Source organism: Parus major, chromosome 20 (assembly GCF_001522545.3).
Source record: "Parus major isolate Abel chromosome 20, Parus_major1.1, whole genome shotgun sequence".
NCBI lineage: Eukaryota > Metazoa > Chordata > Aves > Passeriformes > Paridae > Parus > Parus major.
Window position 1 is genome coordinate 7,197,633 of NC_031788.1, and position 18,800 is coordinate 7,216,432.

Below are 18,800 nucleotides of genomic sequence, written 5' to 3' on the forward strand. Positions count from 1 at the left end.
TCCCACAACCCTCCCGTGGCCCTCAGAGCCTTCAGCCTGTCCATTCCCAAGAGCCTCACGGCAGCTCTGCAGGAGCTGCACCATCTTCAGTGCTCTCTAAGTGCATAAAACCAGATTTAACAAAGCCAAGCAGCAATACAGCCCCTCCCCTTAGTGACTTGAGCAGAGCTCTGGAACAGCTGCAGTTAAAAGAGAGGAAAGGAAAAGCCACATTGCCTTAGAACGGAGGAGGATTTCAGAAAAAGGACTGAAACCACACAAGCTGATTTTACAGTGTTTATTTTTCCAATAGCACAAGGGACAGACACGAGCAGGCCCCCCCCCGAGGGCTCTGCCCCCCAGACCAGTCCGACCTGAACACTGCAGTGGCCCCCAGGAGGCAGAGCCAGCCCCCTGCTCCGCTCCCCATCTTTGGTAAGCAGGTTCCACACCTCCGCTGGCCCCACCGGCACCGCAGCCCTGGTGCCGCTGCACCGGGCTCTCACTGTCATGGGATGAGGCTGGTGGATGCACTGAGGATAAAACCATCTCAGGGACTGAACTTGTTCCACCCCTCATGATTGTGGCTGAAAGAGGAACTTGCACGGCTGAAAGAAAGTGCATGGTGAAGGGAGGTAGGATGGAGCTGGAAAAGGGACGAGAAGAAAAAAATGAAAATAAACTCCCTAAAATTCTTGCTACTGCCTGCTTGAATAAGCCAGCGGCTTCTCCCCCTCACTGAAGCAATTAACTCTTGACTAAGAATTGCTCCAAAGAGGAAGAGAATTGCAGTTTTGCTCTCCCTCTCTGGATGCACATGGATGTTCATTCACCTCCCTGCAGTGCAGGTACAGCCATGCCCTGGGAGCTCAGGTGCAGCAACAACTGGCAAGAGCTTAAATGAGCAACCGGGGAGTGAGCTCGGCTCAGCAAATCCCACCTGATCATCCTTGAGCCTGCACAGCACAGTCCACCCGGGCACCACGGGGAGGCCGTTGGAACCCAGACCCCAGTGTGGTGAGCCTCACGTCAGGCAAGACAGAATACAGTGGCTCTGACAATAACTAACACCACTTTAATGCAATACTGCTGTAGAGCCTGGAAATCCAAGGAAAAAAAAAAGACCCCTTTATGCTCTATGTACATTACATCCATTTACAGAGTTGGCCAGTACTGTGTACAACATATAAATATATGATCAAACAGATGCAGAGAGGATACTTACAGGAGCCAAATAATTCACTTTATACATCCAAGAATGAAAATATAAAAAAAAGGAAAATAAAAAAAAAGGAAAGAACACTGCTTTAAATGTTAGGTGATAGTCACACAGATGCACAGCTTGATGCTTGATGCTCAGCTGCTGTGGGGTTTCAGGTCCTCACCACAAAGCTGTAGTGCAGAGCTCACTGCCCCCATCACTGAGCTCCAGGGAACCTCCAGTATTCCACAGCAGTTTGTGGAAGTTGGCCAAAGGAGGCAGGCACAGCCACTGGGCCAGTTCAGCCAGGAACAGTTCCCTGGCCACACAGCTTCCTGCAGGCCAGCAGAAGGCATTTGCTTGGCACTTGCCCCGAATTTTTTTTCTTCTTGCATCCTCCACAAGGGCTGTACACAGCTCAACCACCTGCAGAACACATCCTGGGCACCACATCCTGCTGCAGCATCCAAAGACTGCACGGGACCATCCCTGCAGGGCAGCTCTCTGCTTACACTCACCGCACAGCAGCACTTCCCACACAAACCAGGAATGGAGATGGCAGAAGGGGAGAGTGGAAGACTGTAGGGCATCACCTTGTGCAGCCCCAAAATAGCAAACACCATCTTCCAGTTCTTTTGGATGTAAGGATTTCCTCCACAGAGGGTCCAGGGATTGCCACAGCGAACGGCCTCTCCCCCCGGCATCAGCCTCAGCGCGAAACCAGAGCACAGCTGGAATTTCCATGGTAGCAGGAAGCAGCAGGATCGCTCCTGTGGGGCACAGCCCACCCAGAGCAGGGTGTCCCCGTGAGCAGGAACGGGCTCTGCACTGTCGATCTCCGTGGGAAGGCAGCTCAATGTTCCTCACCAAAACAAAGTGTAACAGCATTTCTACTATGAACAGAGAGTACTTTGTGTACTTTGTGTACAGGCGTTAGGATCAGTCGTTATCAAAATACACACACTGAATATACAACCTGTCCCATGGCCATAATTTATTATCTCACCACAAGGCACAATACACAGAGCTTTGAGGGTCCTATACAGTCGTCGTGGCAGAAGGCGCCGCAGCCTTTGCACATGATCATGGCTTTGAGGCTGCACGAGCACTGGAACGAGATCTCCTCGACGCTGCTGCTGTCAGCAAACATCTGCACAGCCAGGGCTGTGTTCCGGCTCGCAGCAAAGTTCGCTTTGTGGGTGAGCTGCACCACGCTCCCAGCAAGGCCTCGGGGGAAAGCCGGAGTGTTGGATGAATAATTAAAGCTGGTGGAATTAAGCTGCAGCTTTGAAAGCTTCCCATAAAATGCTTGCTTGATATTGAGCTGAGAGGGGATGGATGAAGGCTCCAAAGGGTGACTCTGTCCTTTTCCTGGATCCCTTGAAAACTTAAAGAAGGGCCAGTCCATGACCAGTGGCTCTCTCTGTGTGTGCCCAGCCAGTTCTGTGGGCTGCTGGGCCACATCCCTCCGGTTCTCCGCATTACTCTTGGCTGGGCTGCCACACATCAGCACCTTCTCATTTCTGATCCCTCCCGGGGTGCTGCTGTGCGGCTTTGAAGTCCATTCCTCCCTGGCAGCTGGGATTCCTTCTCCCAGTGCACAGCCCTTGTCCAAGGGAATCTGTTTGCCGGGGGACAAGGTTCCCATGGCTGAACCGTGATCCAAAGCCCTGGAATGATGCAGCCTCACACTGGGGTTGGAAGGAAAACCAGAACCAAAGAGCTTTTTGCCTTGAACTCCACCATAATTTTTATTGACCAACGCACCTCCTGCCTGGTTTGGTCCAAGAGAAGTTACACCTGGAGATAAAAACAGAGGCTCTGCGGAGGCATTCAGCTTCTCTGGGCTTTTACTTGCCGTGACACTTGGTAATGGGTTGTGCTGTGGCATCCGGTGGACCTTGGGCAACTCCTTCTGCTCCTCCTCAAAGCTACAGGAAGAAAACGTTCTTTCCCGAGGCTCCACATCTTCACGCTTCGGAGAGGCACTTGCCACGTTTGCCAGCTGGTCTTGGCTGCTTAAAGTCGAGCCAACTTTGGAATGTTCTTCTGGGACAGCCTGATCCTCTGCACCCTCTGCTCTAGGCAATGCTGCCCCTGATCCACAGGTTTTTTCCTGGGCATCTATGGAAGATCTCACTGAATGAACATCATCACTCCTGCTTTGGGCACTCGTCTTTATTCCTACATCTGGAGAAGATTCTTTGCCAAAATAGCAACCGTTGCCTCTGTCCAGTTGCAGGGAGAGGTTTTCTGACTGCTTCTGCAGCACTGGCTGTGCAATTTCCAGCTTGATGTTGACGTGAGACACCGGGAGAACTTCTTCCAGAGGAAGCTTCCCCTTCAGCAACTGCATCACCAAAGGGTTGTTGGTCTCGATGGAGGACATGGGCCGAGCGGTGCTGGCAGGACGCTCAGCTTTCTGGGGTCCCCACCTCTGAGGTGGGGGTGCAACCAAGTCCCCAGGACAGGCCAGACTCTCTGTCTCCACAGACAATTTTGACCTAATCCCATTGTGCTTCTCACTGTTGCTGTGACAGGAAGAGCCTTTCCCAGCCACCTCCCTACAGCTGACACTTCTGAAACGCATCTCCACCTCCACATTCTCATCAGCCATGTCCCCTTCCCAGTCAGAAGCAGTGTCTGTTGTTTCACTGTGTGTACTCTGCATTTCTTCATCTCCACTTCTCTTCAACTCCTGCGTCTCACCCAGGGGCTGATGTGTGTTTTCTGGTTCGGTTCTGGGGCACCCCTCTCTAGGCTCCAGGAGTTTTTCAGAAGTATCTATCCTATTCTGAGAAATAAAGTCACCATGCACAGAGGGCTGCATTAGAGCCTCTGCATTTAGTTCCTCATTACTCAGTTTGCCATCACTGCCTTTCCCTGCCTGCAGCTGTGCAGCGTCACACACCACAGGGATCACTTTCTTCACTCCAACAGTCACCGTTTTGGAGGTGTTATCAGCAACACATTTTTCCAGAAATGTTTTGGAGCTGTTATATCTAAAACCAGACACCTTCTCTGGATCATGGCATTCTGTGACACCCGATGACAATTCTGGCGGAACAGGACAACTGGAGGAATTTTGCTTTACATCAGAAGGATAATCCAGCTGTATGGTGGGAGCACCAACATCTGCAAGTTCCACCACAGCCCTGTCTCCTGTGGGACTGACCCCAGCTCCCTGCCCCCCAGAACATGACAGACTGGTCACCACAGGAACCACACATCCCAGCTTTGTGCTCTCCTGTGATGCAGCACAAGATGGGAGTTCGGTCCTTGGGTCACGGAGAAGCTGCTCAGGACTCTCCTCCTGCCTCTTGGGAGTTGCATTGTCCAAGGATGACGCGGTCAGAGCACCACAGAATGGCCTCCTGGGTGACCCATCGCCAGGCTGAGCGTCCCCTGACCCTGTGGCACAGCCCAGAACGCCGCTCCTTTCGCTTTTTGAGGAAGAGCGATCTTGTCTGGAAGAGAGGCAGGAATTCACACTGGCTTCCTGAGCAGTCCCTTTGGAGTCAGCCTTCCCTCCGCTCAGATGAACAGACGACTGTAGTTGTGCTCGCTGTAGATCTGACGCACGTTTTCCATGAGCTCTCTTGGATCTCCTGTGCTGGGAACGGCCGCTGGATTCTCCTCCACCGCCTCCTTCATCGGTGCTTCTCCCCCCGCCGGGGCCGCCCCCTCCTCCGATGGCGGCGGTGGCGGCTTCGCGCTGGGCTCGGGCTTGCAGAGCACGGGCCTTAATGTCTGCGAGGGTCCGGGCCCCGGCGCGGCCCCGGCCGGAGGGCTCCGTGCTGGGGATGATCCGGGGGCAGATCTGGTAAGTGGGCTGACCTTTAACCACCCAGGGTGGTTTAATACGTGAAAGTTGAATCTGAAAGAAAGGGAAATGCGGTGAGTTCTAACACCGACCATCTCCAGTGAAATGCGTTATACTGGCAGCTGTTCATCACAATTCTTAGCACAAATATTCAACAAAAATTTCAACTTAGAAACTAATTTTTGCTCTGCCATCTGTAAAGCTCAGCTTACACTAATATTGTTTTACCAGAGCCAGGAAAATATGAATTAAGTTCTTTATATTCACATCTTCAGAGATCAAACTGGTCTTTACACCAGGATGACTGCCCTGAAGCTACCAAAATGGGTATCCTGGTCAAAATGGGAAAAGTCAGGAGGTACACTGGGATTCTGTCCAAAAGCAAAGGAAAAGAACTCAGAAACTATACAGGATAAAGAACACGATTTCAAGGTCTTTTGCAAGTAAGTCAGCTCATTTCAGGCAGTCTTTATGTATCCACAGAAATGCAAATGGAGGGAGTAAGTCAAGGTTACCCTGTGCTCTTGCAAAGACCTTGGGATGATTTTCCATTCTTTTCCTGTCTGAATACGACAGCAAACTGTGGCAGTCAGAGGCACTTCACCAGCTCTACCAATGAAACCCTTCGACTCCTTCCCAAGATGGCAACACCTGACATTTTAATAATGTTTTGATACTACTGAGCACGGCAGCCCTGAGACACAGAAGCTCTAAAGCTCTGTCTTACCCGGATGGGTGGGACTTTGGGCTCCTCTTTAGTAGGCTGTGGCTTTTCTGGGTGAACACTTTCAATTGTGTTACGAAAGGACTGACGATCTTCAAGCCGGGGCTTCTTTTCGGGGAAGGACGCAGAGGCAGCCTCCTCAAAGCTTTTCCTCTTCTGCTCCTTGGACTCCTGAGCAGAGTTCTCCTGGGGCAAACTGGGAATTCTGCTGGCAGCTGCCAATGATGGATCTTCTGATTTGCTGTTTGATTTGGAAGTCTCTGGAGAGAGGTTCAGTTCGGTACTCTCTGCCTTCAATCCTGCAGCCGAGGAGCTGCTCAGATCATCTTTCTTCAGCTCTGTCTCAGGCTTTGGCTCTTTATGAAGTGAGGGATCTGGCCCCACGGGAGCAGGCTCTTTGGGAGCCTCCGTGTGCTCAGCTTCCCGCAGTCTGTACAGGCTCCTCCTGGCCCGGCACCGCAGGTCAGCCCGGGAGCGTTTCCGGAAGCGCCCGTCCCTCTGGCGCGTGGTGGGCCCGCGCGGCAGCCTCGCTTCTCCTTTAACAGACAGCTCTGTCCTGTTCTCAGCGTCCTCCTGCACTGAATTCTGCGCCTGGGATTCTTCCTGGGTCAAGCCCAACCTATAAAGCAAACACAAAGCCAGCTAAAATCTAAAGCTCACCCCAATTTCAGTGTTACTGGATAGCGCCAACACAGGCAGAGAGTCATCAAAACCTCATTAACTCACCCTGCAAGGGGAGAACCCACACATCCCAAATTGCTATCACATGGAATGAGTAAAAAACCTCAAAAATATGTGATGGAAAATACCATCAACTTTTCTTGGAAACAAAAGAGATGAGCTACAAAATTCTGCTGAACCCAGACAATTCCACCAAGGATTTTCCCAGAGCAACAGCTGGAACAATTCACCCCACAACCTGTGTTTTTCAAGTTTACACTGAATCTGCTCAGGTATCCACTCTGCCACCTGTATAAACATGGATAAAACAGGATAGACATGGTAAAATTCCTCACTTTTGCCCATAGTAGTCCTCGAAGAATTTCTCTTTCCATTGCTCCACTCTCTTTTCCTTTTCCATCTCCTGCCGGATTCGAACTTGCATCTCATGGGTGAATTCACCTACATGGATGCAAGAGATTGGAATTCAGTTCCAAACAAAACTCATTCTGCAAATGCAACCTCTTGTGTTTGAACAGTACACCAGCTAAATACATGAAAGACAGACCTGCTGTTAACACCCTGCTCCCCATCCCACTCTGGATCCACATGCTGTCTGTAGCTCCAGAAAAAAAATCATGTTTTAACAGGCCATCATTTAAGGAAAAAAAAGTTTAGCACTACTTTACAGTTTCACCACTTAATGCTGAAGATCCCATGGCACCAAAATAAATAATATCTTTGATTTTAAACAAAAAAAGAAGAAAACTTGGGGGCAACATAGTTAGACTTGCAAAGCTGGACTAACTTCTCACTCATTAACTGCAAAATAAAACTAAAAAGCCTACAAAATGAGCAGCTATTCCCCAGGCAGTCAGGAAAGCAAAGCCACTCACCATCAGCGAGCCGCTCCCTCCAGCTCTGTGCAGCGTGGGTGAAGAACTCGTTGTTCAGAGCGCTGCCACTGAGGCGCATCAGCCCATCAGCCCCCACCTAGCAGGACAGACCCAGGACAAACAGAACACATCTGCTCCAGCTGTTCCACACTGAAGAGGTAATCAGGGAAGGGAAAACACCTGAGTGCTCATACCTGTCTATCGACTTCAGGCAGGAGGTAAAGCAGCTGCTGCTGGAAGTGTGATGGAAGTGCGTTAAAGGTCCTGGAGTTGATCAGCGCTCGCAGATTTGTGTTGACAAGGATGGAGCCTGGGGTTTCAAAGTCAATATCCTCACCCCTGTTCCGTTTCATCTGCCCTGGAGTTTAAGGACAGGCAAATAAAATTGACATTGTTGTACAAAAGTATTACATCATTATGGGCTGAAATTTGTATCAAACTACAACAGCAAAAGGAGCGAGAGGGATGGTAAAGACTGCGGTGTTTATCATTCAAGATTGTCATTCAAGTGTGAAGAATGACTCTCCAGCACAGTAATTAACAAACACACATCTGGAATTCTGACATGAAGTCACAGTTCTGCCATATTTAGGTACAATTCTCAATGCTGCTCTTCAGACCAGGCAAGCTTTTAAACAACTGTGTCACTAACACCCAAGGTGGAAAGCCTGGCTTGTGACCTCAGGTCATCAAATGCCTCCTGGTGCCCTTTTCTCAGATACACATGGGCTTCACCATCATCAATTACTCTTCTGCCTTTAACCAGGAGCACATACCAGCCGTGGGCTTTCGGATGCCCCTCAGCAGCTGTGGAGGATCCCTGTTTATCTCTGTCCTACTGCGCAGGCTGGTTTTGCACAGGGCCACGGAGCTGCTGCTGCTGCTGGATGTGCTGCTGCTCTCCCCATCAGCGTGTCTTCCTGTGAAGCCTAAAAGCAAAACATCATCATAAAAACATGAAAGAACAGTCAGAGCCCAACTGGGAGAGTGGTTTAACAAACAGAAATTCTCTGCTACTAACAAATCTGCTATTACAGGGTATTGCTCAGGTACCAACTATGTTGAGAGAGTTAAATATACACAAAACTCTGCAGTCTCACTCATTCTCAGCAGGTGTTATAGAAATCCTCAGGCAAACACAGATGACTGGGGACTGACTGAGAGAGATGTGTGAGGTCACTAGGAGCCCCCAAAGCCATGCTCACCTGAGGCAGACTCCATGTGTGCCCCGTTTACTTTCAGTGGGGTTAACACCACCCGTGGCAGCATCACACCCGTCTTTTTCTTCTGTTTGGTTGTCTGCAGACCAGAGAGAAACCAAAAACAAAACAAAGGAATGAAGGCATTATAGAAGGGTATAGTAATCTTCTAAGCAGCATGTTCCTCAGTTAAAGAGCAGCCTGGCTCCTCTTAGCTGAATCTTCAAGCAACACTACATTTAGGACTAGCAGAGAATTCAAAATTGTCTTCCCATACATGATCCCTCCCCATCCTGCCACTTCTTGCCCAAGGAGACAGACTTGTAACTCTCTCTGAGGTAGCTGTGCATAAATAGCCCCTGTCATACCACCCCAACAGGAATGAAAATTCCCCTTGAAAGGCTTCATCCTTCCCATTAGTCCCACATTTTTCTACCTGGGAAGCAGTTCTGTAGCTCTCCCTGGTAGCAGGTCCCTTGCTCTGAGATTCAGTGGAACACGAGGCGTTAGAAGAAGTTTCATCAAGAGACACTGAAAGAGATGAGCCCTCAGTCAGACATAGAAGTAGGTCCTGGAGTTTAAGGTTAATGTCACCAGACACTTACCATCATTGTCACCACTAACAGTGCTGGCTTCATTGGACCCACAGCTTTCTGCATCTGCTGTGTCCTCCAGCTCCTCCCCTTCTGGCACTGACAGGTTCCGGGACCACTGCAAGGCATCTTTCTAGAGGGGAAACAGAACTGGGGTGGCTACAGCCCTCCCTCCCAAATCTACACCAATGGGAGCAGATAGTCAACTGGATATATTTTAACCTTCCATTTTTTTCCCCTATTTTAATCCTTGATGCAGAAAGGTTTTTTAAAATGTATTTGGGCTCATAGCAGAACAGAAGTCACCTAAACTAAGAGCACTTCATAGCCCCCTCCTAGACAAGTAATACATATCCAAAATACCAGGTTAACAATAATTAATTTATTAGAAAGGTTCATAATATGTCACAATTTTCTGTAAGCAATGAGTTCCTATTAAAGAGAAGCATCTTACTATGAAAGAACAAGTAGAATCAGAGTGGGAAAACACTAAGAGAGCAAGCTTAGGAAACATATTTCCTACTTGTACAATAAAAGCCATTTCAATGCCATCTATCTTCAGCAAAATGTGTTGATTCAACAAGATTTTCTCTCAGCAAAAAAAGATGGAAATTAAATAGCTGAGATCTATCGAGTTGATATTTATCAGGGAATCCAATAGTAAAAAAAACAATGCAGAAGAAAAGTTCAAGACCAGAAATATTTTCAGTATTTAATATTACTGGAACAATAAACTAAAGAAAGTATTCCAGAGAGATTTCAAGATCTGAGGAAAGTACTGATGCTAAAGAACACAAAATGTAGTAGAAGACAGAACAAGCAGCCAGAAGAATGGATATATGTTTTCCTATCAAGATTTTACTTGTTGCTACAAGCTCTTGCACCAATTCTTTGGTTGATCATTTTCCCTTATGGCTGGTAGCAAGGGAGTGCACAGGTCTGTTCTGATGAGCAGCCACTTGAGCTGGACACCAGGTATTGCAGTAAGAGTATTCATCTTGCCTGTCAATTCAAGAAATAATAGCTGGGGTTTTTTAAAGGAATTTATCATAGATGGCTGAATATAACTGAAAGGTACAAGCTCCAAGGAAATAATGAATTCCAGACCCTCTCTCACATGATGATCTCACTGCTTTTGATGCTCAGTGACAGGGTAACACTCAGGCCTGCACAAGGAGCAGAACTCATCCCTGGGCCCTCAGCTGGGAGCAGAGCTTAGCATTTACCTTGAGCGTGAAAAGGCTGATGCGTCCAGGCAGTTTGTAAAAGAGCCCATCCCCTCCCCGGGAATTGGAGTGGAGCATGGCGTTGAGGCAGGCCAGGGGAGATGTGCCACTGCAACAAAGACAGAGAAAGGAGACAGCTTAAGAAACAGATTATCAAGAAAACAGCCTGAAAGATCTGGTTAAATGGGCATCCTTTAGCTGATGAGGGGAACAGAAGTGATGCCAATAACTTTATGGGACAGGCACTTCAGTCAGAACAGTCGCTGGTTTCATTTCTGACCTGTACATCAAGCCTTGCACATCACAGCAAACAGGAAATATAACACCAGTTTTAAAGCTATCCTCGTCTGATTTTAGACATTTCTAACTTTTATTACCTGTTTTCTTCTCTCCTGGAATTCTTCAGTGTTGGACTGATTTTATAAAACCCCCAGATTTATTCAGCAGTAGAAATATGGAACAAACTGTAGACACATGTGTTACTGGAATGTCTCCCCAATATGTCACAGATCAAACTACTTGAGCAGAGCTCAACACATAGGCTCTGATGCTCTCATTTGTTAATTCCTACATAACTCCCTGGTTAAAGCCCCATCCTACACTCACACTGACGGAACTGCCACGTAATATGGTGTTTTCCAGTAAGTCCCACATGTACAGGCAGCAAATTGTCTGGCAGACACATTACAGCACTATCAACTGCATTTCTAGCAAAAGTGAAACTGAAAACTGAACTGAGATAAAATTTCAAAGAAAATCATTCTCAAAACGAAAACATAGAGCAATTTTTGTTTCCACCTTGTATGTGTTTGGGTTTCAGACACTTCTCCACATGCCGTGGCAACAGGCAAAGTTACACTGTATCACTTTGAGATAATGTGAACAAAATTTCCAGCCTTCTGTCCTGTTAAGACAGTGCTTTCCCCTCTGTGTTTACCAGACACTCCAAGCACACTCACCAGCCACACAGCTCTCTTAAAACAGCAAAGTAATTTTCCCCAAAACAAGAAAAAAACCCAAGCAGTTAAAACTCTGCCAGGAGCTAAACTCAACATGGTGCTGGCTCATGGGAATGTCAGTGCCCCATGTGGAACATGGCCCTCCCAGCAGAGCAGCATGACCCCCAAACCAGGGAGCCTCACCTCAGAATAGATTCAGAAGGAAAAACATCTCAAGGCACTGAGCTATTTCCTTCAGGAAATGGAGTTTCAGGAAGAGCTTCTATACAAGCACCAGCAAAGCCTGCTGCATGTTCAGCCAGGCAGGCTCACTGCCTTTATTCTGCAAACAATCATGCTCTGAAGAAAACAATCTTTTCTTAAAGCAGAGAATTAATGACCAGGGAAGGAAAAGCAGATATCCCAAGGGAAACCACCAAGCTTTAAAGGAATGAGTTAGCTTTGTGGGATTTAACATGACACATGTTCCAAAGTCTGGTCTTCACTTACACACTGTGACGGGGCACTTGTAAAAACAGGGAAAGCACATGATCATTTATGTGTGTGAAGAGCCCTGCTATTATCTTTGGCAGGGAACAGCCTGTGCACAGAGATCTTCAACTGCCTGCTTAGGTAACAGGACTTCTGTGAGAGAGTTGTAGAAGATTAATTAAAGCAAAGCTTCTCTTATGAAGGTCCTCACTGAAATCTGTCTGAATTCTACTGAAACCACTGCCCATATCCAAACCAGAGAAGATATCAGCAAGCATCACAGAATCATAAAACAGTTTGGGTTCCAAGGGACCTTAAAGACCATCTTGTTCCAAATCCCCTGCCATGGGCAGGGACATCTTCCACCAGACAAGGCTGCTCCAAGCCCTGTCCAGCCTGGCCTTGGAAACTTCCAAGGATGGAGCAGCCACAGCTTCTCTGGGCAACTTGTGCCATGATCTCACCACCCTCACAGGGAATTTTTTTCTAACATCCAATCTAAATCTATCCGACTTCACCTTAAGACCATTGCCCCTTGTCCAATCACTACATGCCCCCGTGAAAAGTCCCTCCTCAGCCTTCTTGTAAGCCCATGGAAGGTGTGTGTTCCAGCAGTTCCAAATTCAATGCAGCAGCACACACTAGCCTCATGCCTCTCCAAACAATAGTGAGTCCCACACCCAGCACCTCTGTAAATGTCACTGATTTTCACTATTCAAAAAAACCCAGCTGTTTCCTGATTTCACACAAACAAGGAACAGAAACAAGTTAACATTTAGGCCCCATAAGAAATCAGTTTACCTGCTGTAGTTGGGTGAAGTACAGGTTCAGGGAAAGCAAACACCACAGAGAAAAACTGTCCACAGAAACATAGGGAGGGAGAAGCAAGACTAGAAACAATCCTTGCATCTGCATTTCCCAGAAGTCCATCCCTGGACAGCAGCTTCTCATGTCTCTGGTAGTCAAACTTTCTTTTTTTTTGTTTTTTGTGCCAGGCAGCAGTAACGGAGGCATTTGGACTATCACAGTTACCCACTTTCTTTGAGCTGCAAGACACTCTGTATTTCTACTACTGTCATGGAAACAGATGGAAGCTCACAGGAACTTAACCAAGGAAAGCAGTCACCCGTTTGTGTCTTTACCAAGGCTTTGTATCAAGTTCCTTTCCACATGAAACCCACTCTGAGATGGGCATCTCCACCCTACAGTGTCAAGAGCCACAAGAGTGTGATGTGAGCTGTGCTCTCCTGGTGCTCGAGAATCTGAGCATAAGTCAGTGACATAGAGATGACTGTCTCTTCTGAAACATAATGTCTGCTCTAGAAATGAAGCATGAGAGGAGATACAACTTACTGTTCTCAAACTCAAGTCACAATAGCAGAAACTGCTGGGAGCTACTTATGTGAGAACCATGCAAGTGAGTGGTAAGTACAACACAATGCAGGGGCCTGATCTGCAAGAGGCATTTCTTTCACAATAGATAGATGAAGGGACTCTGTATATTACCAAAAAAATCCAAGAACATCTTCCAGTTATTATCAGTGAAAAAAACCCTCACAATCTGTATATAAATGTCTGTACTGTCATCTGAAATTACCAGGCTGAAAAGAGAAAAAGGGAAGAAAAGTGGGCTGGGGATGAGGCAGAACTGTATGAAGCAACACCAGCCTTCATACACTGCCTCCCCCATGCTCCACACTGGTTTAGATAAAATCATCAATACTAACCTCATTTCCTTCAGACCTTCAGCCTCTATGACCTGCAGAATCTGTTTTGGGGTCATAGGAGCATCTGAGTAATTTTCCAGCACCTGAAAAGACAGAAAGACCAAGTGTCATTATAGAATTAGCTTTTGCATTCCTAGAACTACTCCATCAGCTGTAGTTCAGACCCGATAATGTGCCTCTTCAAACTTGATTCACCTGCAAAGACACACAGTAAAATTTCAGGCTACCTCAAGATCCCGGTGAATATGGATCAAAGCCACAAAAGGTTTTACTTTCACCTCTTTCCTAATTAACTGAAATACAAACATGGAGGAGAAAAAGCAGCAGAATTTGGCCTTGACCCCAGTGGAAGCTTTACCAGACTTCACTATACATTAGATGGAGCTGCTGCCACATAAACCTTCCAAACTGAACAGTGGTCAGTGACCTTAATGATGTAAAACCTTCTACCTCTCCACAAAGCATCCAGTATTTTTTGTCACTAAAAGTATGACTGTGCAGCTATACAATCCAATACTCTACCTTCCTCAGATTACTGCATTCATTTCATCTTCACTCCAACCCAGGGAGGGAACCACAAGTTAAGAGTCAGAATTTGTGTCAGAGAAGGACAGAATTCAGAAAAGGACAAAAAAATCAGTAAAGGATCTGGGGAAAAAAATCTGGATAGAGACACTAAAAAGATTTAAGAGTGTTTGTCTTTGACATAAAATGAAGAAAATCAGATATTAAAAGCCAACACAATAAATAACAACTCATACTTTAATATATTATATCAAGAATAGAATTGTCACTCATATACAAAGCAGTAAAAAGGTTATTACTTTATTTTTTTTTTTAAGCCTGTGGAACTTACTGCTCCAAAATGTCTAGAAGGAAGAACTCAAGGATTCAAAGAGAGGACCGGACATTTCTGTGGATAAGAAGATTATCCACATAAACAGGAAACAATGAGCAAAAATAAGCTGCAGTAGATGTAAACCACACAGTTTCTTTGGGAGCAGATTACCCCACAGCTGCCGACCACGCGCCGGCTCCTGCGCCTTCCCCGGCAGCAGACAGTGCTGCTCATGGAATGCAAAGGCTCCCAGCTCCACAGACCTGGGGCCACGGGCAAAGAGAGGGTGAGACAGGCACAAGCTGTGGCCTGGAACAGGCATGGAAAGCAGCAACAGGGACTCACTCAAGAACTTTCTGATCATAACCATGGTCTAAATTCCCCCAGCATCATGGCCCCACGATGCACAGCCCTGGTGTCATCTGTCCCCATGTTTTAGGAGTCAGTAACATTGTGCTCTCAGTCTGACTCGTGTGGGAAGCCAAAGGAAGGACCCAGATGCCCCATTTCCATCAGCAACATCTAGAAGTGAGTCACTGCAGCAGCCACACCAATGGGACATGAGCAAAACCACCCCAAAGCTGTGCAGGCCAACGTTTGCACCTCAGACCATCTCCACCCTCCACAAGTAACGAAAAACCCAACTGCAGTTTTGCACTTCAACTGTATGTTGGGGTAAGGCCAGGTTGGATGGGGCTTAGAGCAGCCTGGACTAGTGGAAGCTGTCCCTGCCCATGGCAGGGGAGTGGAACAAGGTGATCTTTAAGGTCCTTCCCATCTAAACCTTGATTCTACAAATGGAATTTCTCAAATCATATCCAACCAACAAGTATTTTGCAGATGCTTGAAGGTCACAAGATTCTGAGAATAAGGTAAGAATCTCATGGGGAAGAGAATTAGAGAACTAAATTGAGTTAAAGCCCAATGAAAACACAAAGAGTGTAAAGAAAAATCAAAGCAAGTGATGAGCCATATTCAGAGAGAGTAAACTAATTAAATTCCATACAGCTCCATCACAATTTTTCCTCCCTCCATAGGTTACAAGGTCTCCATGCCTCCCTCCTGAGCTGTCACCCCATCACTCAAAGGCTGCAGACAGCTGACACGGGGAAACTCATTGCTCCCAAGCCCAGTGAGATCTGCAAAATACAACACGTCTGTTCCAAAAAATCAGGGAATTATTCAAACCTCTCTCCAGTGACAGACACAGCAAGAGAAGTATGTGGCCTAAAACTAAGCACAAAGGAGCATTTACATATGGATAAAAGAATCTATGCTCAGGGGAACAATTTCCAATCAAGAGCTGTATTAAGTGTACAGAGCACTTAATGGAAGAACTGGGGGAGAGAGGATCCTGCAAGCTGTAGACACCAAATCCCAATCTCCAGCACTGCCCCTTCTATCCCTCTCCTAACCTGACACTCCCAGCACCACATCAGCCTTCCACCCAGAGCTACAATTTCAACATTGTTTATTCCTTACCCCCAAAACAGAATTTTCCCCCCTCTACTTTTTATAGCACTAATAGCTAAGTGTTCCTGTGCCCCTAATTATGAAAGTTTACATCACTTCCTCAATTTACTGGTCATCTAGCTCTGACAGCACTTGTGGGATCCTGCCATGGCTTTGGGCATCCAGATGAACCTTTAAAGGTTTATTTTATAGAACGTGCAGAGTTTTGGCTCTGTAGGAAAAGCAACACTGAAGAACACTTTTGCCTGTGATTCTCAGAAACGTCGAGCAGAATACAAAATACACCAGCACACGTCAGAGAGGGAAATTAAAAGCATTTTGACAGGGAGCATGTGTAAGACTAGTGTGAAATAAAGATCTATTTTTAGTGGATTTACAATCAGTCCTGCAAGCTGGAAGTGCAGCTACGCAACTGTAGGTCTCTTTAAGTGGATAATCTAGTATGAGATCGTTCTATTTCTGGTTCATCAATGGCTCTAAGATGTTGTTGAGGCTTAGACATCTCATGCACCCACCGTGCTCGAGGTCCTGGCCAAAAGAAAGGTGAGAGGAACTGTGTGAAGAAATGCCTTTCCTATCACACAAGGGTGATGAGGGGTATTAGGTGACTGCTTTAGAGTCACAGTCCCATGTGCTGCTTTGGGCAGCCTAGAAATACTGATTTTTTTTTTTCACCTGTCAAATCACAGGATGTTTGAATGAGCTGACTTTGCGCAAGGTCACATAGCACAGCCTCTGCCCCCAGGGTCACCTAACAGGAAAGCATCCCTGCCATCTGCAGTGACACACCTGGTTCAAAGAACCTGGATACCAAGGAGAAATGCAAGATGGAGAATGAGACCACCAGGCTCCTGCAGTGAAGTTTCACAGTAGCTGCCTTATGCCCTTCTCCAGTTTTTCAAGCAAAGCCACGTGGGTCTAAAATATTATCATTTACACACAAAAGATGATGCAAGTTGATGGAAGTCAGATGCTTGTCTGATTAGGTTTTCTCCTGGCAAGCAGTAAGAAAACACTCTAATAGCCAAAAAAAATCCTACTCAGAAGCACCAAGAGTTATCCTGAACATCCTCAGTACAAGACATGAGCCTCATTGGACTCACCCACACTGTTCCTTCCAAATGTTTACATGCTTCAGTGAATAACCTGGGCTGGCAAAACCAAAACAAACACACGCAATAGAAAAAACAAGGAAACAAACCACCCTCAAGCTCTGTAAATCCATTTCTGCAGAATTCCAGGGGCTACACAAAACACATGTATCCTCACAAGTTGTACACCACTGACAGGGCTATGGGGAGGAACCACTGGACCCATTCACATCCAGGTAGCTGGATCATCCCTTATTCCATCCCTGGCACTGCTGCACCTGTGCCGCTGGGTCACCAGGAGAAAGCCAGCTCCTTCCACCCAAATGCCAGACAGCAGCCCCAGCACCTCGGCATGCAGCCCTTAAGTCAAACCTCTGACTAGCTCACTGAAAGACACTGATGTCATTTTTCTTTAGATTTCCTACTTCATAACTGAGGTTCAGGACAAATCCAGCTCAAAGGTTTTGCAGAGGGAAGTCGCCTTCCTCCTGCCACAAGGATCCAATGACAGCGGCATTCCCACCGACATCACCAGATGAGAGCTGGCCTTGGAAGTTGAATCCTTCAACAAGGAGACTCTTTAAGACAAAAGGACTGAGACATCTCCATGACCATGTCTCCTAAAGCCAAAAGCGACAAAATAGGGGCTGATTCGGAGATGTTCAGTCCAGCTGCTGCTCCGGCAGCCCGGCACACGCCACCGGCCCTCGGGCGCTGCCGATCCACAGAAGGAACCCGCGCCCTCGGTAATTAAATCAGAAACTTTTGACAGAGGCCGTGCCCTCTCCGGAGGCTCCGGTTCCTTCCACGGAACTTTAAAACCATGTCAAAGGAAGAGAAGGAGCGGGAGGGCTCCCGCAGCCCTGCAGGCACGCACTGAACCGCTGCGGGACGGCACCTCCCGCGTCCCATCCCGGGAGCCGCAGCAGCCCCGCCCGGCGGGAGGCGGCGGAGGCCGCTGGGACTCCCGGCGGGAGGCGGCTCGCCACTGAGGGCCGGGGGCCGCGCTCGCACCGCCCCGGGGCGCATCTCCTTCCCACCGGGCTGAGGAAGAAAAACAACCGTGCAGGAGACCCCGGCCACACGGCCGGTGAGGGAACCGCGGGAAGCCGCGGGACAGGGCGGGGAACCGGCAACACCGCCCGCGCCCTCCAGGCGGACCCGGCCCCCGCTTTTACCCCCTCAAAAGCGATGGCGGCGCCGCCGGCCCCGTTACTCGGGGAGGGGCCGGACGTGGCGGGGAGGCCTTGGGGCACGGCGGAGGCCCCGCGCCCCCTCCCTGGACGCCCCCCCGGCCTCACCAGGCGGGCGGCCTCGGCCCACGTGCGCTCCTTCTTCCTCCTCTGCTTCATCTCCTTCATCCTCCTCCTCCTCCTCCCGCGCGGGCGGGCGCGGCGGGCGCGGACCGTTGGGCGCGCGGGCGGCAGGCGGGCGGCGGCGACCGGGGCGGGATGGGCGCGGCGGGCGCGGCGGACGGGGCGCGAGGTGGGGGCGACTCCGGGCGCTACGGGAGGCGGCGGCGGCGGCGGCGGCTCGGGCCCGGCATAACAACGGGGTCAAAGGGCCGGGAGCGGGGCGGGGCGGCGGGGCCCGGCGACGGTGGCCGCGGCGGGACACGGAGGGACCGGAGGGGAGGGACCGGAGGGGCGGGCCTGGGGCTGGTTTGAAGGAAAACAAACCGCAAGGACCGCCGGGAGTTGTAGTCCTTAGCGTGGCCCCAGCGCAGCGCCGCTCTGGCCCGCGGACTACACGTCCCGGCGGCCGCTGCGCCGCATGGCGGGAGAGGCCGCAGCCGCCGCATGGCCGCGGATGGGAAGCGGCACCGCCCGGGCCGGGGGCGGCTGCGGGACCGAGCTGGAGCTGAGGGCTGTGGCTATTGGTGTTCCAGCATCCCGGTTATCAGTTAGGCTAGAAAAGACCTCTGAGATTAACTACTCCAA

General features: G+C 48.7%; 1 protein-coding gene across 2 annotated transcripts; it reads right to left on the reverse strand.

Moving 5' to 3' along the window:
* Positions 1-263: 263 nt before the first annotated feature.
* Positions 264-18,265, reverse strand: ASXL1 (ASXL transcriptional regulator 1). Of its 2 annotated transcripts, XM_015647794.2 has the most exons (12): positions 18,162-18,265; positions 13,459-13,541; positions 10,302-10,410; positions 9,088-9,208; positions 8,919-9,013; positions 8,489-8,582; positions 8,060-8,212; positions 7,478-7,641; positions 7,284-7,380; positions 6,744-6,849; positions 5,731-6,346; positions 264-5,057 (listed from the first exon to the last, which is right to left on the reverse strand). In XM_015647794.2, the coding sequence occupies exons 1-12, from the start codon at positions 18,219-18,221 to the stop codon at positions 2,178-2,180; spliced, it is 4,578 nt and encodes a 1,525-aa protein (XP_015503280.1). In that variant the 5' UTR covers positions 18,222-18,265; the 3' UTR covers positions 264-2,177. The 2 variants fall into 2 exon arrangements, with proteins under 2 accessions (XP_015503280.1, XP_015503281.1); XM_015647795.2 differs by lacking the exons at positions 264-5,057; positions 5,731-6,346; positions 6,744-6,849; ... (4 more) ...; positions 8,919-9,013; positions 9,088-9,208 and adding an exon at positions 9,438-10,077.
* Positions 18,266-18,800: the final 535 nt, after the last annotated feature.

Excerpts from the sequence above, each read along its gene's own strand:
- ASXL1 (XM_015647794.2), bottom strand. The coding sequence starts at position 18,221 with ATGAAGGAGATGAAGCAGAGGAGGAAGAAGGAGCGCACGTGGGCCGAG. Across the intron at positions 8,213-8,488 it reads ACACATGGAGTCTGCCTCAG|GCTTCACAGGAAGACACGCT; the intron begins GTGAGCATGGCT and ends TTTTGCTTTTAG. Across the intron at positions 6,850-7,283 it reads GAGGGAGCGGCTCGCTGATG|GTGAATTCACCCATGAGATG; the intron begins GTGAGTGGCTTT and ends GCATCCATGTAG.